This window comes from Trichechus manatus, unplaced genomic scaffold, assembly GCF_000243295.1.
Source record: "Trichechus manatus latirostris isolate Lorelei unplaced genomic scaffold, TriManLat1.0 scaffold00204, whole genome shotgun sequence".
In the NCBI taxonomy this organism is placed as follows: domain Eukaryota; kingdom Metazoa; phylum Chordata; class Mammalia; order Sirenia; family Trichechidae; genus Trichechus; species Trichechus manatus.
This window is the reverse complement of record NW_004444140.1, coordinates 928,290-949,329: the sequence shown is the minus strand read 5'-3', so window position 1 is coordinate 949,329 and position 21,040 is coordinate 928,290. Positions and strand designations below refer to the sequence as shown.

The 21,040-nt window shown below is 39.2% G+C and overlaps 2 protein-coding genes across 10 annotated transcripts in view; one reads left to right on the top strand and one right to left on the bottom strand.

Annotated features, from left to right (window-relative positions):
* GPSM2 (G protein signaling modulator 2) overlaps positions 1–4,390 on the top strand; it is a 51,098-nt gene extending 46,708 nt beyond the window's left edge. For all 6 annotated transcript variants that reach the window (XM_004388045.2, XM_023742190.1, XM_023742193.1 and 3 more), the window contains one exon: positions 3,755–4,390. In XM_004388045.2, coding sequence (XP_004388102.1) covers positions 3,755–3,994 — 240 coding nt within the window. In that variant the 3' untranslated portion in view covers positions 3,995–4,390. The remainder of the gene's footprint in view (positions 1–3,754) is intronic.
* A 925-nt stretch (positions 4,391–5,315) lies between these two features.
* Positions 5,316–21,040, bottom strand: part of CLCC1 (chloride channel CLIC like 1) — a 25,079-nt gene continuing 9,354 nt past the window's right edge. For 3 of the 4 annotated variants that reach the window (XM_023742187.1, XM_023742188.1, XM_004388063.2), the window contains 8 exons: positions 18,492–18,599; positions 16,461–16,682; positions 16,072–16,212; positions 14,540–14,633; positions 12,670–12,767; positions 12,256–12,402; positions 9,642–9,977; positions 5,316–8,161 (listed from right to left, as the gene is read on the bottom strand). In XM_023742187.1, the coding sequence (XP_023597955.1) occupies positions 7,922–8,161; positions 9,642–9,977; positions 12,256–12,402; positions 12,670–12,767; positions 14,540–14,633; positions 16,072–16,212; positions 16,461–16,682; positions 18,492–18,599 (1,386 nt within the window). In that variant the 3' untranslated portion in view covers positions 5,316–7,921. The remainder of the gene's footprint in view (positions 8,162–9,641; positions 9,978–12,255; positions 12,403–12,669; positions 12,768–14,539; positions 14,634–16,071; positions 16,213–16,460; positions 16,683–18,491; positions 18,600–21,040) is intronic. The other variant, XM_023742186.1, reaches the window with a different exon arrangement.

Here is a 21,040-nt window from a genome sequence, read left to right as displayed (position 1 = left end):
ACTCATAGCGACCCTATGTACAACAGAACGAAACACTGCCCAGTCCTGCACCATGCTCACAATCGTTGTTATGCTTGAGCACATTGTTGCAGCCACTCCGTCAGTCCATCTCGTCGAGGGTCTTCCTCTTTTTCGCTGACCCTGTACTTTACCAAGCATGATGTCCTTCTACAGGGACTGATCCCTCCTGACATGTTCAAAGTATGTGAGACGTAGTCTTGCCATCCTTGCTTCTAAGGAGCATTCTGGTTGTACTTCTTCCAAAACAGATTTGTTCATTTTTTTGGCAGCCCATGGTATATTCAGTATTCTTCTACAACACCACAATTCAAAGGCGTCAATTCTTCGGTTTTCCTTATTTATGTCCAGCTTTCATATGCATATGATGCAATTGAAAATACCATGGCTTGGGTCAGGTGCACCTTAGTCTTGAAGGTGACATCTTTGCTTTTCAACACTTTAAAGAGGTCTTTTGCAGGAGATTTGCCCAATGCAATGCATCTTTTGATTTAACTAGAAAGTTAACTAGAGTTACTCCTAAAGCTAGGAAGTTGCTTTTGAGTGGCACCATTTCTCCAAAGTTAACAAAGTAGTAGTTAAAATCCTAACCTACCATGAAGGTAAGGGGTTAGAGCTAAAGTTCAAGTACAAGCAGAGTCAGAACTTTAGCAATCTATTAATGTGCCACCATCAAACTCAGGTTCACACACAGCTTGCTGTGACTCAAATCCCCGGGGAAAAATCAAACCCTGGGTGGGGGAGCGGGGGAGACTTGAATGCCAAATCACATCTGTACCATATACATGAACCAGTATCAACCAAACTCTCCACATCCACCAGGTCCTCCCAGGTTGGGCCATGTCCCATCCCATGTGCAGTCAGTGAGCAAGAACTCTAATATGAAGGTGTTGGTGATACAGAGCTTAGTTTCAAAAGTTGAAGTTGTGAGTGAGGAAAAGTGTCTTACTGCCAAGGTAAGATTTAAGGATGCGACTGAAGTTCAAGCCCAGGAATTGAGTGTGTGCCCTTCTGCCAACACAAGCGGAAACGGTACCATTCAAAATAGGGTTATTTTGAAGTTATGGTAGCAAGATATGTTAATAAATTGGATGGAGGATGTGAAGGAAAGAGAGAATTAGAATGACTCCTACCTTTTTGGCATGAATGACTGGGTTGATAATGGGCCATTTAGTGAGATGGAGACTACAAGAGAAACAAGTTGAGGGAGAACAATCAAGAGTTCCATTTTAGATGGGTTAGATTTGGGATACCTATTAGACATTCAAGTGGAGATGTTGAGTAGGCAATTGGATATAAAAATCTGGAGTCCAAAGGAGAAGTAAATTTGGGAGTCATCAACATATAGCTATTATTAAAGCCTTGGGATAAGATCACCAGGAACAGAAGTAGAGAAGGAAAAGGGAATGGTTCATGACTCAACCCTGGGCACGCCAGCATCTACTACTTGGAGAGGAAGATGAGCCAGCAAAGCAGCAAGCTGCCAGAAGAGTTGGAAGGAAACTTGGAGAGGGTGGTGTATTGGAAGCCAAGTGAAGAAAGTGTTTTAGAGAGTGATCAACTATGTCAAATGGTGCTGAGAGAGCGAGTAAGATGATGACTGAGCTACTGGATTTGGCAACATGGAGCGTGTTGGTGATTTTGAAAGATGCTGTCAGTGACTTGGTGGGGAACAACGGATTGAGTAGGTCGAGAAAGTGGGAAGCAAAAAAATGGATCATTAGCTAGAGAGGGATATAAGGTAAGGGTAGATTTCTTATTTGGGGAGATAACATAGCATGCCTACAGATGGAAATCACCAAGTAGCAAGAGGAACCAATGATGCAGGAGAGCAAGGGAGAGTGGAGGAAGTTTTTGATTGAGAGGGAAAGCAGAATGTATGCGAACAGATTTGGAGTGGGAGCAAGCAGGAATTCCCTTATGGTTGCTTTTATTTTCTCACTGGAGACAGTAGAGTCATTATGTGTGCTTGGGGTTGGAAGCACTGTAAATTTGAGAAGAAAAGGAGCAGAAAATAGTTGCCTTTGAGAAACTGAAAGTAAGTAATAGGATTGCTGAGCCGAGCTGAGGCCCCATATGCTCACATATATGAAGGCCAATCAATGCAGCTGTGTATTTTCTTGTCGTAGTCGGCTGGAGGCAGTAGGCAGAGGGATGGATTTAATCAAGGTTGGGAATTTGCCAGAATGGGGTTGAAGGAGAGAGAAAAGTTAAGGCATATGCCAGGGAGTGATTTTAATAATGCACTTCTGAATCTAGTCTGTGAGAAGGAAGTGAGGTGTGAATGTGAAAGGTGGTCGTGCTCCTAATGGATTCAAGAGGGAATACTAGAGAACATGATCCAGAAAAATAGGAGGCGGTGGTCAGCACAGGATGTCTGAAGTCATGATTTTAAAGGTGGTCCTATTAACTGAGGGTCCAGCACATGATCATGGCAGTGAATGGCTGAGGCAGGGAGAAGGACGAGAACACCAGACAGGAGGAAGGTCTAGGAACTGAAGGGCCAGGTTTCGGATGACTTGGCTGTGAGGGCTTTAAAATGACCAAGAATTAAGACAGGAGAAATGGTGACAAGTGAGCTGGGTGTGGGGCTGGGGGCTGACTAGAGGCCAGTAAGCCGTTGTACCCTCCCAGGGCTGTGGGTTTAACTGCATGGAAGTGTCTAGCCCGGTGCCTACAGTGTGAGTAAGCACTCAAGCACCCGCTAGCGCATTCCTGCTCTCACTGTACAAAAACTAAAACTGTAGACTTTTAAGTGCTTGTATTTCATGTTTGATGAATGACATTTCTGATGTATTTCTAAAATAAAAATCGTAAGATTAGAGTTTAAAGGAAAAATTCAGTCTGGGCCATTTCCTTGACAGATTAAACTGCCTAAGACAGGTGTAGGTAAACTTTTCCCAAAAAGGGACAGACAGTAAATATTTTAGGCTTTGCAGGCCATATGGATATAAGAGCATAAAGTAAGTATAGCAAAACACAGACAGCAGTGGGGGGACACAGCAGGGCCTGGATTGAGGCTGAACTGCATAATGGCTCAGCTCTGCCATTGTAGTGGGAAAGCAGCCATAGACTGAACATAAACAAATGAGCACTGCTGTGTTCTATTTACAAAAACAGGCAGTGGGTTATAGTTTGCTGACCACTGGCCAAAGACAGTATTTATAGTTATATTGTTGGTGCCTACCATGGTATTATTATAAGGAGCCCTGGCGGTGCAATGGTTAAGTGCTTGGCTGCTAACTGAAAGGTTGATGGTTCGAATCCACCAGCAGATCTGTGGGAGAAAAGACCTGGCGATCTCCCATAAAGATTACAGCCTAGGAAACCCTATGGGGCAGTGCTACTCTGAGTTGGAATTGACTGGATGGCACACAGCAACCTCATTATTATTATTATAGTCTTGAAATGTCATACTTCGACACAGTTGACCTTGTATCTTCATTAATCCCACATTATTCCATTCTGACAGATTATAAATAAAATAGTATGCACTTACTAAGCTCATGAAGCGATGGCTCTACTTCTACCTAATACTTATCTTCTGATTATATAGGTCATTTTAAAGAAAAATTTTTTACTAGCTTTCAGGTCTAAAAACTAATTTCTAAGAGGCAAAAATAGAAATGTTTAACGATGCTACATTTTCTTGTTGTGAATGACAGACATAATGTAGCTTGGTGCTTTCCTTCCCTGCAGTTGTATGTGTTTTAATCCCCTTCTCTTCACTCTGTAGGGGTCCAGATTAGATGATCAAAGATGTGCTCCACCACCTGCTGCCACAAAGGGCCCCACAGTACCAGATGAAGACTTCTTCAGCCTTATTCTACGGTCTCAGGCAAAAAGAATGGATGAACAGAGAGTTCTTTTACAAAGAGATCAAGACACAGACGCTGAATTTGGGCTAAAGGACCTTTTGCAAAGCAATGCTTTGTTGGAATTTAAAACTTCAGAACAAAAATCAGCAAACCACTAGTTACTATGGATTTTTTTTTTTTTTAAAGCAATCTTATTTTGTTTCAGAACACTGCAGGGAAATTTAATCTATTACTGTTTTTTCTTGAAAGGAGAATTTATAGCACTGTAACAGCTTAGTGTTTTTAGAGTGGTGTAAATATTTTAACCTTCCATAGTGCAGTATTAGGGAGTTAACATTCCTCTGGACACACCCTTATTTCAGGGTCCAGGTCTCTTGTAAGGTGCTGCATCAACTTTTGTAATTACTTCTTGGGACTGTGTTCTTTGGCAGCTCATTAGATTCTTTTATCTAGTGTTTGTTAAATGAATCCTAGACTAGAATTTAATCCTCTTTAGATTTTTTTTTTTTTAATCTTAGTAATTGACAGTGGCTTTTTTTTTTTTTTTAACTTAACCCTGGACGTGGTGGGAAATTATGCTGTTGAGTAAAAATAATGTACTTCACCAATGTAAAAAAATACGTCTTATTAAAAAAACTGAGATTTTTTTCCTAAGAAAATCTATATTTTCAATGCATTTTAGGCAAAAGCCAGTATAAAAGAAACTCTTAATAAACTTTTTCTTTTAGAACGTTTGGGCTATTTGTTAAAATATATATATATCTGCATATACATATATATGTGCATACACACACACATACAAATATATAGTTTAAGATGATAGTGTCTTCTGTTGCAATGTAAAAAACAAAATATACCCATTGCCGACATACATGGCGACCCCATGTGTTGTTAGAGGGTAGAACTACTCCATACAGTTTTCTTGGCTGTAATCTTTACAGAAGCAGATCACCAGGCCTTTCTTCATGGCATTGCTGGGTGGGTTCGAACCGCCAACCTTTAGTAGTTGAGCACAAACTGTGCCATCCAGGGACCTTATTTTGCATAACACTGCTGCTAAAACAAACTCATAGGACCTAATATTAAATAATAATAATAATCATTAAGAACCGAGGCTACATAAATTGAAAACTCACAAAAATTTAGTATGAGAGATGTAGGTTAGGACCTCAGTTGTCATTAGGCCTCACCTTCCTTATCCCAGAGACTGAAGGTAGTTTATATGGGTGCACAATAGGACATGAGAGCATAAATTAAGTGCAGCAAAAGACAGACAGCAGTGGTGGGACACAGCAGGGCCTGGATTGAGGCTGAACTGCATAATGCAAGTGCCCACACCTGGAACAGGTTGGCCCACTCTCCAGCCCTGGTTGCTTCTGTCCTGCAGAGCTAGCACGGGATCTGGGGCCCCAACCTCTGTTTTTGCTAGAAGTCCTCCAGGCAATTCTCAGGGGCAAAGAGGACTGAGAACCACTTCTCTCGATGGTCAATGCGGAAAAAAAAGACCCTTTCAGTTACATGATCGAGAATCACATTAAGGGCTCAGCAAAAAAAAAAAGATTCTCGGTTCTAAGATCAGACAGAAATTCTGCCGTAAGTACTACATTAACACCTGGATTATATGTGTATAATTTATAAAAAATAATAGATATAAGATGTGATGTCCTAAGTAGCATCCTTTTAAAAAGTTTCATGGGGCTTTTTCTTATAAGAATATTCAATAAAAGACAACATACCAAATCACAATGTAAAAATAATAAGTGTTTATTTTGTGTACACAGTGGTTGGTAGACCCTGTAAACATTCTAACATTATCTATTTCATTTAAAAATTGCTTTTAAAAGCTGTCTACTCCATTCTGATTTTCCTACAAACTTATCACTATAAGCCTTAATTTTAATGACAAATATTGGCTAGCCAATAAACACGCCTTATCTCTTTTCTAGTTACTAACTGGCCTTGATAAGTTGCAGTTGCTTTAGTAGTCTTCCCTGAATTGCTGTCATCACTCAGCAGCAGCAGCAGCATGTCGCCTTGCTAGCTGTCAAAGTAGATTTCACCCCCAACTGAATACGTGTAATGAAAGGATACAAAGATGACATTTTATTTAAGTTAAAGGGAGGAGGGATCTATATCGGACTGATCAGCAGCAGTCGGGAATGGGAGAAAAGTGCAAGCAGCATTGACTCCACTTCCAGTTTGAGTCTGAGACTTGAGGCATTCGTTTCTCTTCAGAATCAGATCACAGCTAGGGAGCCAGCTACCATCTCTGCAGTGTTTCATGGATCAGTGGGAACAGGTTTAGTCTCCAGAGAGGATTACTTTCTATGCAGCGATTTATACGCATGCTTTATATCCACTGAATTTTTTTCTTGAACTCTTCCCGTGTTCACTAATCTATTCCAAACTGCAGGCTTCCTTTCATTAGTTTGTTAACATGCCTGTAGTGTTATTAACATAAAATCCTTTTGTAACTTTTGAAAGAATGATTACCTTTCTGATGAAGTACTGAAGATGTCTGCAATATAAACTGGAAAATAATATTACCATCTAAAATTGAGTTATTATAGGTGACTAAGTAACAATTTTGGGAGCCAAAAAGGGGTACTCTGTATTTCATGTAGAAACAACAAAAAGCAACCGCTCTGAATCCATCTTTTTTTCTGAAACAAATGCCTATATGAAAATTTTAAGACCATTACTGAACGTATCATTTTTAGTAAGCAGTTGAACGTTAACTTTCTAGTGTGAATATAGTTAAAACAAAGGACACCTGAATGTATGTGAACTTTGCTTCCTAGATAAGTGAATGTGCAAAACTGATAAACTGCTTAAAATCAGGAATACTTTTTAAAATCAGAAAAACTAACTAAAAATGTTGATTATCTCACCTGTCTTTGCAGTTAAGTAAAACACTTCTCTGTTTTCCCTCTTATGGGATTCTTCTGTGTGTAGAACTCTAAAGATCTGAACTTCTCTGGCCAAGACAATATGGTTTGTTACAATATAAATAAGATATAGTAATATCCAACAGTCTTAACTGCTGGGATTCTGACTAGGAAGGAAAACAGGGCTTATAAAGCCTGTGTACTTCATTTGGTGGTGAAAGAATAGAGCCATTCTCAAAGTCTGTTATTACTGATTTAACAAGCTATGTTATCTAAATCACCCTAGTAATCTTCAGTTGTGCTTTAGCAAAGGTTATAGTGAAAAGGGCAATAAGGAAGCAGACCCAGTGACAGCAGCAAGAGTTGAGAGCTGAAGATAGGATATGAAACAAAAAACCACCTTGATCTGTGCACAGTGTACAGACAAATAATCGAGGCTTCAACACAACTATGCCGGTAATGCTCACTGTGGCAACAGGAAGATGCTGAAATGCATAAAAGTGACCACAGCGGACCTTCCTTTTTAAAACTTGTTTTTGAGTACTTAATCACTTTGGAAACACTATTTGAACCCAACGTATGACTAATTCTGTGTTACCTAAAAGTAGGTATGACACAGGACTACCACTAGGCAGCAAACACTTCGGTTAGTTGGTTCCTATATGTGCTTGTGAACAAAACTTCTTTTTCAATGTCCCCAACTCAAACTGGAGCCTTGGTGGCACAGTGGTTAAGAGCTACGGCTGCTAACCAAAAGGTCGGCAGTTTGACTCCACCAGGCACTCCTTGGAAACCCTATGGGGCAGCCCTACTCTGTCCTACAGGGTCGCTATAAGTCGGAATTGACTAGACAGCAACGAGTTTGGTTTTTGGTTTAACTCAAACTGCTGTCCTTAATCATGAGTCAGTGATGCCGTATGTTCATCTTAAACAACATAAATTCTATGAGACCCTGCTCTAAAATGAACACTTAAAAACTTTGTGGGATATGCCCTAATACCAAAGAGAAAATGAAATTAAGTGGAAGCCTTTATATACACGTCTGTTAATCCTGATTGTCAGTAAAAATAATGTGTAAGGTGGCACCTTTGCAGTAAATATCAGAATGTTAGTACTGAAGAGTTAAGGGAGTTGTGAAGAGTATACTTCGGAAAACCCATAGAAGACCTCACAGCGGTCGTCCGTGGCCGTGTTCCTCTAGCCGCACAGGCCGCCATCAGCCTCCTTTCCGCATGCCGGGCTGTCTGGGCTGCCTTCCTTGGGGCTGCCTTGGGCGTCAGTCCTGTGCTGGGCCTCCTCCACTGCAGGTAAACCTTCCACACTCCCTGACATCTCTTGGCCAGAGACAGGCTTAGCTGATTGGCTGCCTTCTGTCAGAGTGCTTTCTCCTGGGATCTCACCAATCTCTGGCTTTGTATCCAAAACAGGTGATTTATGCTATAAAATATAACATTATATTTTGTTTTGTTTAATGTGCAAGTTTAATAATTAAAAAAACAAGTTTTTTTCTATCCAAATCTGTTCTAACAAACTCCTCTTTTCAAATCCTGGTTCTAAAGCTGGACTGTAACTGTATGTTATTAAGCCTCACAGAACTGGATGTTACCTTGAGGAGAGGGACACAGAATGTGCTAGGTGGTCTAGTGGCCCAGCTTAGGAGGGGTCAAGAGGACCGGTGACCAGTATTGCTAACTCCTCTTGCCTGGTGAGAGTCCACTCAACACATATTTATTGAACATATATTATGTTCTAGGTGCTGGGATACCTCAGGAGCATCTGCCTGCCCTCAGTGGAACTCACATTTAGATTGAGGAGGGAATCGGGCAGCAAACAAATTAAGAAAGTATAATAAATAGTTTAATATGTTGTGATAAGTGCTATGTAGAAAAAGGAGGTAAAAGAGATAAGGAGTGGAGGGAGAGGGGAGGGGTCAGACTGCAGTTTAAATTAGGGTGGTCTGGAAAGGTGACCTATGAGGAAAGACCTGAAGAAATGAGCCTTATGAATATATGGGGGGACCGCATCCTAGACAGAGGAAACAGCAAGTGCCAAGGCCTTTAGCTCAAGGAAGGTGAGGAGGCCCTTGTGGCTGAAGTAGGCGAGCCTAGGGAAGAGGAGGTGATGAGCTCAGTGAGGTAACGGGGGTGGGCTGCAGTAACTTTGGCTTTCCCTTAAGGGAGATGGGAAGCCACTGGAGGATTTTTGAGATGAGTGAGATAGCTATAACTATTAAAGCCATAAGGAACATCTTAAGTTTTTCTACATGCATGTAGATATGTTTATTCTTCTTCTAAGGAACTCCATGGGGAGGGATTCTATAATTTCTTAGGTTCTCTGGTGCTCATAACTATTTCTCAAAAGTTTACTGTTGCAACATAAACTTTGCAAAACAACACAAATTCCTCTCTCAAGTGGGAAATGTCCCTTTAAATGACCAATAATGGTGAAAGTATCCTCCCCATGCTTTAGGTAAAAAGTACAGTCTAGCCAGGCAATGACATAAAAGATTTGGGGAAACGAGGTTTCTGATCCCTCCCAAGCCCCCTCTTCCTCCAGCTAAGTCTTTAGAGGTTCTCCTGCAGGCTCGGGACCCTCGGGGACGACTTTGCTCTGATCTCTTCAAATGGAGGAATTTCAATCATATTCAGATGTTGGCTTCTTATGAAGTTTCATATGAATCACTATTTGTTCTAACAAATTACTGCTAAATAGTATTTCACAAAAAAATTAAATCTCATTTCTTCAGAGGAGAATTTTTGACCAGAAAGAAGAGAGAGCGTGACTAATTATATCATTAATGATATAATTCACAATGGAGGGTAAAAGTCTTTTAGAGTGAAAATAGTAACCACAAAGCTCTATAGGAAGCATTCAGGCCTAGTATGAAGGGACAGCAAATAAACAGTCACTGACTTACACTGGGTACCACCTTGGGATGCTCTCGTGTCTCTGCGGTATCAAATGCCCGGAGCACTTCAGGGCTCTTGTTGCCAGTCTGAAATCTCAAGTGAACATCTTTCTCTCTCAAAGCATCTCTTCTACCCTCATCTGCTTTGTCATAAGGGCCTTGCTCACGGGGACCAATCTGGCCCCTATAATAGAAATCTGCATCACCTGCTCCACCACGGGGTCTATAATCAATTTCCTCCTGACGTCTTCTATCACCTGAGTGAAGTGCCCAGGGAGAGTCTCTCTCAGGACCCCCTATATGTCTCAGCACACCAACCGATTTTCCAGCACCATAGCAGAAACTCTGAAAAGAGATACATTTCCTTGAGTACTTAGTGGCTGAGTCACAAAGAGGTGCTTTATTCAGAGTGCTAACAAAATTATGTAATTTAACTTACTTGTAGCATTAATGGAAACTCTCGTAGCTTAGTGGTCAAGAGCTATGGCTGCTAACCAAAAGGTCAGCAGTTCAAATCCACCAGGTGCTCCTTGGAAACCCTATGGGACAGTTCTACTCTGTCCTATAGGTCGCTACGAGTCGGAATCGACCTGATGGCAACAAGTGCGTGTGTGCGTGTGTGCGTGTGCGTGTGCGTGTGCGTGTGTGCGTGTGTGCGTGTGTGCGTGTGCGCGTGTGCGTGTGTGTGTGTAGCATTAACAGAGAAACATGTTAATTTCACTTTTTCTTCTCCCGTTAGACTTCTTTAGATTAATACAGGGCCAAGGCAGTCAATGCAATTTAGGAAATTGTTCAATATTAAGTAGACATTTCAATCAGCTAGGCACATATTGACTGGATTATATCATAACAATGGCAGTTAGGCTGAAACCTAGAAATTTAAACTGGAAGATTCTACTTTTCTGATAACTGCTCATGTTATCTATATTCACAACCATCATATACAGCAAATGCTGAAAATTATTTAAAGTTGTACATCACTATGTAAACATTCTGCTGTAGATGTCTTTTTTACAAATACAAACCTATACTTAAGCTACAGCTAAAATTCAACAGGTTTTGATTCACATCCATGGGCGTGCTAGGCAGCAGTTCTCAAAGTGTCCCAGGAGCCCTGGGGGACCTCTGACTCCTTCAGAGGATCTGTGAGATGAAAATTTTCCATAATACAGTACAAAGACATTCTGGGCCTTTTTCACTCTCCTGAGTGCACAGTGGAGTCTTCCAGAGGCCAGGACAAGTGATGACAGTCACTGACCGCTCATGGGACGTGTGTCTGTGTATTCTTAGATTTTAAAAATTTCTCAGCTTTGACTCCTTATATAGTAAATATCAATAAACATACCCACACAAACAAAAGTTCTTTGTGGTTCTCAATTTTTAAGAGTTCAAATGGGTTCTGAGACCAAAAAGTTTGAGAATTGCTACATTAGAGAAATACTACTACTTGAAGATAGAACTAGGAAAAGTTAAAGAGCGTTAGCTTAGGAAGCAGATGAAACAAGACATGACAGGTTTTTCTGCTTATAGTTTCTGTTACTAAATTACTACTATAGAGCTAATGTGACCTAACAAAACAACATCCTAAACTTGAATCCTATAATCACAAGCCAAAGACAAAACCAAAAAAGGAACAATTTCAAAGTTAATAGAAGATAGTGAATTTTGTATCCTTAGGGAGGATAAGCCTTCAACAGTTTCACATGACACATCTGAGTTCTCTATTTTTTGGTTTATGTGATAATTGTTTTATTTGGGCAAAGCCAAAAATCAATAACAAAAAAGCTCAACAGACCATGAATGAATGTTGAGTAATAAATGTCTGCTCCTGGATCCCCAAACTGCCTGTCAGTGCCCCACCCACCTTCTTCCACTTCCCTTTATGATTCTGTGCTAACCCAATGCCCTTCCCTTCCCAGTACTGCAAAAACTCGGTTGAAATAAGGTTTCCCTTTCTCAAGGGAATTTACCAAGTTTAGAGAGCAAATTTTAAAAGGTTATTATTCTAAATCACTGCTATGACATCTACATACTGGAGAACCACTTCCCTGCTTAAAGGAATATGCATATCCAAACCAAAACCAAACTCACTGCCTTCAATTCCGACTCATAATGACCCTATAGGACAAAGTAGAACTGCCCCATAGGGTTTCCTAGGCTGTAATCTTTACAGAAGCAGACCACTACATCTTTCTCCTGCGGAGCGGCTGGTGGCTTCGAACCGCTGAACTTTCGGTTCGCAACCGAGCACTTAACCACCGTGCCACCAGGGCTCCCTACTATGCATGTAAACACGTTGCCCTCGAGTCAATTTCAACTCATAGAGACCCTATAGGGCAGAGCAGAACTGCCCCACAGGATTTCCTAGGAGCGGCTGGTGGATTCAAATGGCTGACCTTTTTTGATTAGCAGCCATAGCACGGCGTAGCACGCCATAGCTCTTAACCACTGCGCCACCAAGTCTCCAATATGCATGTAAATATAAATAAATCTGTAACACTTAAAATTTATCACCTTCTTATACCATAAAGCATGATTTAGGCTGACTTAAAACGTCAAAGAAATCTAATAAACATTGCTTTTCTGTAAGTCCTGTTAAATGTCAATAGTGCTATACACTCACCAGGACGGCTAATGCCATAATTATCAGCAGCGGAATGTGCAGTAACACTGGAATCTCCTTCATGAGCCCTCTGATAAATTCACCAGTCCCTTTTCCAATGTGCTTCAATGGCTCTGTTACAAAGTTGGTGAATGTAACTGCCAGGGCCTAAAACAAAAGATAGAAGCAACTCAATTTTTTCCTCAAAGGATTGAGGCACCTAGAATGAGCCAAAATTCACTATCACTGAGGCTGGAATCATGCTACATAAATTTAAAGGCTATCATATGCCAGTTTTAATGTGAAAAATAACTGTGATATTCAAATTTTTTTACTGAAAAAAAGGTGTATTATTTACTCTAAAAAATGTAGTAATTTTTTATAAATACACAGAGATTTTCAACTTTGTACAAGTTTACAAAATGTATTCTATACCTTTGTTGGTGGAACCAACCAAATAGGGTTGACTAATATGAGCTCGTAGTATTTTTGGCATGGGTCATCTTGAAAGCTCCATTTACTTCTAAACCATTCTATTTAGGGAAACAGACAGAAAATACTGAATCATTTTTTTTTAAAAGTTGTATTTCATTCCCAAACAAGATGATATTTTGGTTTTGTCCCTCTTCCCCCACCTACCAATCAATTGTAAGTAGTTCTACAAACACTAATGCTGATTTTTAATTTTATGTCCAAAATCATACATTTATTTTAAAAATCTATTCAAATTATACAATCCTTACGCAGATAAAACATTTTATGAAGATTTCTAAAAGGTAGTTAAATAATTAAAATCAGTCTTTACGCACATAAATGAATACAAGTAAAACTGGGGAAATCTGAATAAGATTGGTAGAATGTATCAAAGTCAACGTCCTGGTTGTGATATTGTATTAGTATAATTACGCAAGATGTTACCACTGGGGGAAATCGGGTAAAGGGTATGCAGGAATCTCTCTGTAATATTTCTTACAACCACCTATGAATGTACAATTATCTCAATAAAATTTCAACTGAAAAAAAAGTCAGTTCTTAATTGATTTCACAAAGAAAATAGAATATCAGTTCATCTGAGTTTTCTAAATCCAATTTATCTACATTTGGAAACTAGCCTAACTAGAGAAGATCCTTCGTTGTCCCCTGAAGCCAGAAGAAAGGCTGGATTGGTTTAGTTTCCATAACTATTTTTAAGAAATATTCATTTTGGATGCCCTGATTTGTAGAATCTGCTGAGATTCTACTCTAGGACATTGTGGACTTGCATTTATAAACTGCCTTTGAATATTAAACCATCACAATGCTAGGTATACACAACTAAAGGCAGTCAACGTTAGGGAGAAGTTTGTAAAATATGTAAGAAAAAACCAAGAAAATAAGTTTCCCCTTAGCTTAAAAAAAAAAAGATTAAAATAAATTTAAATACAAGATATCATAATATAAGGAGATTAAATCTAAAATCAATGTTAATTCATACATACATGCATTCTCTTTTTTGACAAACTTCTGTTGAGGACCTAGAATGTGTAGCAGTGTGCTAGGGACTAGGGGAACCAAAATGAGCATGTGATCCTTTACAGTCTAATACAGGGAAAGAGGTAGTATCAGACAGCATACATGTGATTGCTACTCCTTCCCTGTGACTTTACATGAAAACAAGTCATTAGTCTTAAACCTAAGATTTTTCTAGCATATTTTTTTTTCGTGAAAATATAGTCATATACCATGACAATTTCTACATGTACAACTCAGTGACACTGATTACATTCTTTAAGTTGTGCAAACATTCTTACCATCTTTCTCCAGATTGTTCCACCACCATTAACTTAAATTCACTGCCCCCTAAGCTTCTCATCTAACCTTTCGAGTTGCTGTTGTCAATTTTATTTCGCATAGAAAAGTCTTTAAAAGAGCACAGTGCTCAAGGCAGACATACGTTACTTATTAAGACAAATTATTTTTTGGTTCAAAGAAGACTTCAAGGGATAGTTTTGGTTTAAGATTTAAAAGCTTAAAGATTATCTCAGGGCAATAGTTTCAGAGGTTCATCCAGCCTCAATGCCCCAGAAAAGTCTGGCTTCCATCGAGAATTTGAAATTCTGTTCCACATTCTTTCCTTTTTGATCAGGATTATTCTATAGAATCTTTGATCAAAACGATCAGTAATTTTGTATACTCTTTTGATATTCAAGATTCAACCATGTAAAGACTGTTACTGGCAGTTTATCATTTTCTTTGTAATTACTATTATCTTCTCTCATTCCCAGATATTCTACTCAAAATAAGACCAAGTGAACAAATACCTTACCAAAAAAACTTCCAGCCCAGTCCATCTTCTCAGCACACGCACTGACTAATGGTTCCATCTTGGCAACTTCGGCCTGATGCTGTGCAAATGCTAGCTGACCAACACCAAAGGGGAAATATGAAAGGCTGCTAACAAGGCAGGCTACGCCTGCACATCCAGACAACTCTAGTTCAAGCATGCCTTCACCATTCACCCAAGACAGATTGTTAAAAAATGTTAATAGAAAAAAAAAAAATACATATATAATTTTTAAAGAATAGCTCTTTATAGCTCATGGCAAAACAATCTTATCAGAACAATGAAGGATAAAGTACTAACTGTAACTGCCTTCTTTGTAGGTAACTATGATGATGAAGGAAAACCTTTTTACTGAAAAGACTGTTTTAAAAAATTATAATATGGTTCAAATATAGTTCATACCATGCCCAAAAATATAGCTATACATATTAAATGACTACTTATTTTTTTACAGTTCATGATGAAATAGTGTCTTGGTTTGGATGGTTTTTCAGTCCAAATGGCTAATATAATCTATTACTTTTATATATCAGAGTTTGGGCAGGAAAGCACTGTGGTAACAATATTCAACCAAACCAACTTCCTGCCACGTAGAAATTAGGTGTTTAATTTGGAAATGATTACTTCTAGAAGCTCTAGAACTTACAGCAGAAGTTTAAGGAAATATGATTTTTTTTTATCGGATAAAATATGTGGCTACCTGACTCACTCTTTTAGAAATGGTTCCATCTTGGCACAATAAAGATAGTTATTCTGACAGGATAGTAGCGTTCCCCTCAAATTTTTATATTTTGTTGTTGTTGTTAGCTGCCATCAAGTCAGCCCCCGACTCATGGCAACCCCTGCATAATGGTCCCGTTGTGATCCACAGAGTTTTCAGTGGCTGATTTTCAGAAGTAGATTGCCAGGCCTTTCTTCCTACAGGTGCACTGACTGGAAATCGAATGCGGTCTCCCACAAGATTTTATTAAGATCCCAATTTTGTAAGATAATTACAATTTAGAAAAAAGATTGGGCAGAAATAAGGCAAAATATCGACAGTGATTATATCTAGGTGATAAAATTATAGTGATTTTAAAAAATTAATTTCTTTGTATCTTTCTGTTTTTTCTAAATTCTCTACCATGAATATACCACTTTTGCATTCACAAAAAAAAAAAATCTAAATTTTTTAAAAATGATATTATGGTATCGTTTTTAGCAAAGACTAAAAGGACACACCCAAAAAATTACCAACATAAGAATTTTTAAAAATATGTCTATCCAACTCTATTCTGACTTAGCTGCCCAGACACCACTCAGCAGGAAATGAGTTCTGAAAATTAAGACAGCACTGCCCTCCTACTGACTGGTCCAACACCCAAAAAGCAACATACAACTGAGTAGCTGCCAACTTCCTCCCCCCACGACCCCCAACCCACACCTGGGGGCAAAACTGCTCTAAATGGATTAGTCTGCTTTTATTATGAATACTTAACATTTTAAAATTTAAAAACCTTTCATCTACTTAATACCTTGTATAAATATATCCAATTCCATCCCAAACTGATGAGGAAACTGATGAACAAAACACGTCTCAACTGGGTGTACCAACGAACATAGGTCCACAGCTCAGTGGCCACTAATACCACGATACAGAGCAGACACAGAAGCACCTGGAAAACAGAGAGAAGCACAAGTGAGAGTCACTGCCAAGCTGTCCTCCCCTCCCCACAAGAAAACGCTAATGGGTAGTAAAGACCAAAAAACTGGACTCAAACCCACAAAATCCTCTGCACAATTTTACTGCATGTTCATCACTGCAGTACAATCAATTCAACACAGATTCTTAACATAATTATGGTGGAGTTTTGAAAGAATTTTCAAAAAGGAAACGTAATCATGTCCCCTCGTCTCATCTTACCATGAACACATCATATGGATCCACTCCAAAGTAATCTTCAAATTGCCACTTCCATGTTTCAAAATCATGAAACTTAAAATTAATTAAAATATTACTTAGTGCATCATCCAAGGCTCCAGACTTCCAGTTCTCTCCATTGAGAAACTTCTGTATTTCTAACAAGGTCTGTCTTTTCAGGATGATCTCGGCATCATAATGCATATCACCCCTGTTCTCGTCAGGCTGAATCAAGTTTACCAAAAACAAGCAAGAGAAAAAGAGAATTTTATCATTACATTAGTCAGAGAAACGTTTCTAGATGAAAGTCATTTGGAACTAAACAAATAATTAGTTTGCGGTATTTCATCCACATAAAATAAGAGTAATAGTATTCACTTGTCTGTCTCACAGGCTGACATAAAAACCAAAGATAATACACATGAAAAGCATTTTTTAAATTGTAAAGTTCTATGTAAGTAAGATACTGTAAATTTTACTAAAAGTATTTTATTACTAAGTTTATGATTTTCTCTTTACTGATACTTTCAAATAGCTTAAAATTTACAGTAGTACAAACAAGAAAAATAAAAAGATTTCAAAAAGCAGCAAAATATGGGTTTCCATGAATATGCACATTTAAACTATTTTTATTAGAGTGAGCTTGGCTTAGCAAAATCACATTAAACAACTTTTTACATTCATTAATCAGTTGATACAAATAAGAGAAAATTCTTTTTTTCTTTTTAAGAGTAAATGCAAATATTTACATAAAAAAGTAAATATAAAATAAAAAAACAAAGTGGTCATGTAACATCACAAGTCATCATTAAGCATGAAAAGCAATCACTAACATTAATACATATATTTTTTAATCAGGAGGTGAATATTCCCAAGCATCCCTATCTTCTCACTGACTCCATGGCAATGGGTTTTGGTTTATCTCCATCTTAAGTACTTTTTGGCTCCATATGTTCCCTCATCTATAAAACTGGTTCTTTTCCACCTTGTACACAATTAAGACTCAAAGTGAAGGATGTACATATGAGAATATCCATGCTTTTACACTTCCAAAGTAGGGTGGTGTTAATAAACTATTCATCTGTCTAGCATCTACCTCTTCCCCTTCGGTCCCTTCCCACCATCCCAGGAGAACAGTCCGGCAGTCTCAGCCAGCCTGTCCTGCTGGAAGCCCCTTGCACTTTCAGGCTCTGCCTGTAACTGTTTCTGGTGACTGGGCTGATGGTCAGACCGAAACACAGAGTCTGGCCTCCTGCTCACCAGACCAATTCTGGTGGCACACACAATAGGAAAAATGTGCGTGCACTTTTAAACAAGCTTTATAAGCAGTATGAATTACAAGTTACTAAATTATAAGTTTTCCTGATGTTTTGACTCCCCAGAGTGAAAGCCATGACTCTAAAAATGGGATTTTAACATTGACTATGAATAAGACGTGCACAAAATACAATTCAATAAAGCAGCACTTACCACACAGTAAAGCACAAGGGGAAAAAACTACTTAAAACACATTTTTCTCTTCCTCAGTATAATAATGATCTTATATCATATGACTGGAGCCCTGATGGCACAGTTCGAATCCACTAGCCACTCTTTGGAAACCCTATGGGGGCAGTTCTACTCTGTCCTACAGGGTCGCTATGAGTCAAAATCGACTCGACAGCAACGGGTTTGGCTTTCTATCATATGACTAAGAAATTGCAGAAATGGTAGAAAACAAGAAGTAAGGGTCAGGATAGAATTTCCCTGGTAAAGCTCAAAATAGCACTTTTAAAACAAATCCTCAGCTAAGTGGTACAGGGTGCCCAGAGATGAATAACTAAATCCCCACAAATGACAGCACTTGCTTTCCACCAAACCACTGGAAAGCAGGCTGCTCTCTTTAACCCTGTATGGTTAGCTTTTGGTAAAAAGGTGAATCAGGTATCCTCTGTTCCCTTTAATGATGCTTTATCACTGCTTCATATGATTTGAAATTAATAAAAAATGAAAATATCCACCACACTAATTAGTATCACACCACCAAATACTCACAAGTCCAAGCTTCGAGGCTTCAATTAAAATCTTATTTAAGTATCTCCTAAAAACAGGATTGCTCTGACTTTCATACTCTTCCCTCTTTCTCTTTTCACACTCATCAATCTGAAATCGCAAAATACATTCATTATTAATAAGCATCCAAGTTTAACGCGAGGGTCAAGTGTCTAGTCTCATAGCCTCAACATCAAGGTAAGGAGCTTGTTACTTTGATCAAGCTTGCATTTGTCAGCTACGTTACAATGTAGAGCCTGTCTGCTCCCTAAAACCCTCAGTTCTCTTTGCAAAGGGCAAGCAGGCAACAAATGAAGAAAGCACATCCAGCAGCACTTAGTCCTGTCCTGGCAGTTTTTCTGCAGACTTTCTTTTTCAGCAATCTTAAAGGAGGAACAAGAGGCTTCAAGATCACGAAGCAGCAGGCAGAGATCTACAAGCAGAACATATGAACCAACCTGCCTCTTCCAAATTCCAAAGTCATGATTTCAAGAAAGAAATTAAAAAACGCATATGCATATGTATATGTATGTGTGTGTGTGTGTGTGTGTGTGTGCAGACAGACACACAAGATGAATCCAGAAGATGAAAGACACAGTATAGAATCTCCTGAATGTGCATATTACTTCTGGCCTTTAATTAATCATTTGTGTCAATGACTGGTCATCCCCTACCTGATGGGATGTTTCAAGAAGGCAGGAACCATGGCTTCCTCAGAGTCTCTGACGTGGCAGCCCCTCAGTACATAATGTTCATTAGAACACGCTTCCTCTGAACTTAGCTCTAGCCCTACCACAGTGGCCAAGTCGCTTAGTGAGGATAGTGGATATTCTACAGACATTGGAACCTGTGACAATCAGCTTTGATTCTGTAATGGAGTGTGGACCACAAGTAGAGTCGAACACTGGAATGGGCTTCCGTCGATAAGCATAACGATGACTGGGCGGTGCATGCAGACCCAGGGTAGAGGACACTCAAGAAGTTATGAGGCAGTTTCTTCTGCTTTCAGGCAAGGTTTAGAAACCATTTTATTTTTTAAATCTTTAAGAAACAACTCCTTTTTTTCAAAGGACTCAGAATTCCATTCTACCAATCAAGTTTTTACAGTGTTTGAACCAAAGTCACAAATAGAATAAAAAATTTCTTTAGAAAGTTATTTGCATTTCTTTTTTTAAAGTTCTATTTTTTTGTTGTTGCTGAGAATATACACAGCAAAACATACACCAATTCAACAGTTTCTACTCGTACCATTCAGTGACATTGATCATATCCTTCGATTTGAGCCACCATTCTCGCCCTCCTTTTCTGAGTTGTTCCTCCCCCATTAACATAAACTCACCGCCCGCTAAGGTTCCCATCTAATCGTTCCAGTTGCTGTTGTCAATTTGATCCCATACAGATAGTTCCTAAAAGACCATAATGCTCAAGGCAGACATTTGTTTTACTAGTTTAGCTAAACTATTGTTTGGTTTTAAGAAGACTTCAGGGGACATTTTCGGTTTAAGGCTTAAAGATTATCTCAGGGCAATAGTTTCAGGGGTATTTGCATTTATTACTATGCAACCAAACTACCTCTGTACACCACAAAACAGACTTCAACTGAGGCAAACTGTATCAAGCATTTCTTTGCTAGCACTCAGGAAACATTCACGTTTGACAAGAGTTACAAGCATTAACTGAGCTATACCTGGATCGTGATAAACAGTCTCTGTTTCTCAAGCTGGAAACTTCATTCATTCACTCTAGCTCTTCCCTATCCCTTATCCCTCCTTCCTGTACCACCAAAACCTATCTATTCTACCTCGTAAAAGTCTAACATTTTCCTCTTCTCTCTAACCCCTGCCACCGTCTCATTTCCAGCCTGCAGGTTTGCTGGAACTCTGCAACACCCCCGTGATCTCACTGCACCCTCTCGGTTCCAGGCCGTCCCCACACTGTCCGTTCATACTGCCTACACAACACGCAGAAGGGGTTCCCGTGGCATGACGGACAAGCTCAAACTCCTTAACAATCCTGACTTATTTTCATTCCTGTAAACCCTGCTTCAGCCACATAAATAAAAGGACTGAATAAATGAAGGAATGCATTGCTACCATACACTGAATTATAGTAATCCCTTATGTTTATAAGAGTAACTCTTATGCTTACAAGCTGCTCATAGGCCCATTCTTCCTTGGTATATTTGTTGTGAGTTTACTATGCCCCAGGACGATGACAGGTGATGGGAAATCAGGGAGGAATAAAAGATATTCCTCACCCCAAGAAACTTACACTCTGACAACACAGAGAGATAAATGTTATTAAAGGAAAACAGGTAGTACTTTCAAAAAACCAAGGCTACACAACTTGTACAAGGGAAGGTCATGGAAGCTCCACAGAGTCCCTGAGGGACTGAACTGCTGGGCGGAGGGCTGTGGGGACCATGTTCTCAGGGAACATCTAGCTCAATTGGCATAACACTGTTTATAAAGACAATGTTCTACATTCTACCTTGGTGAGTAGTGTCTGGGGTCTTAAAAGCCTGTGAGCAGCCGTCTAAGATACTCCACTGG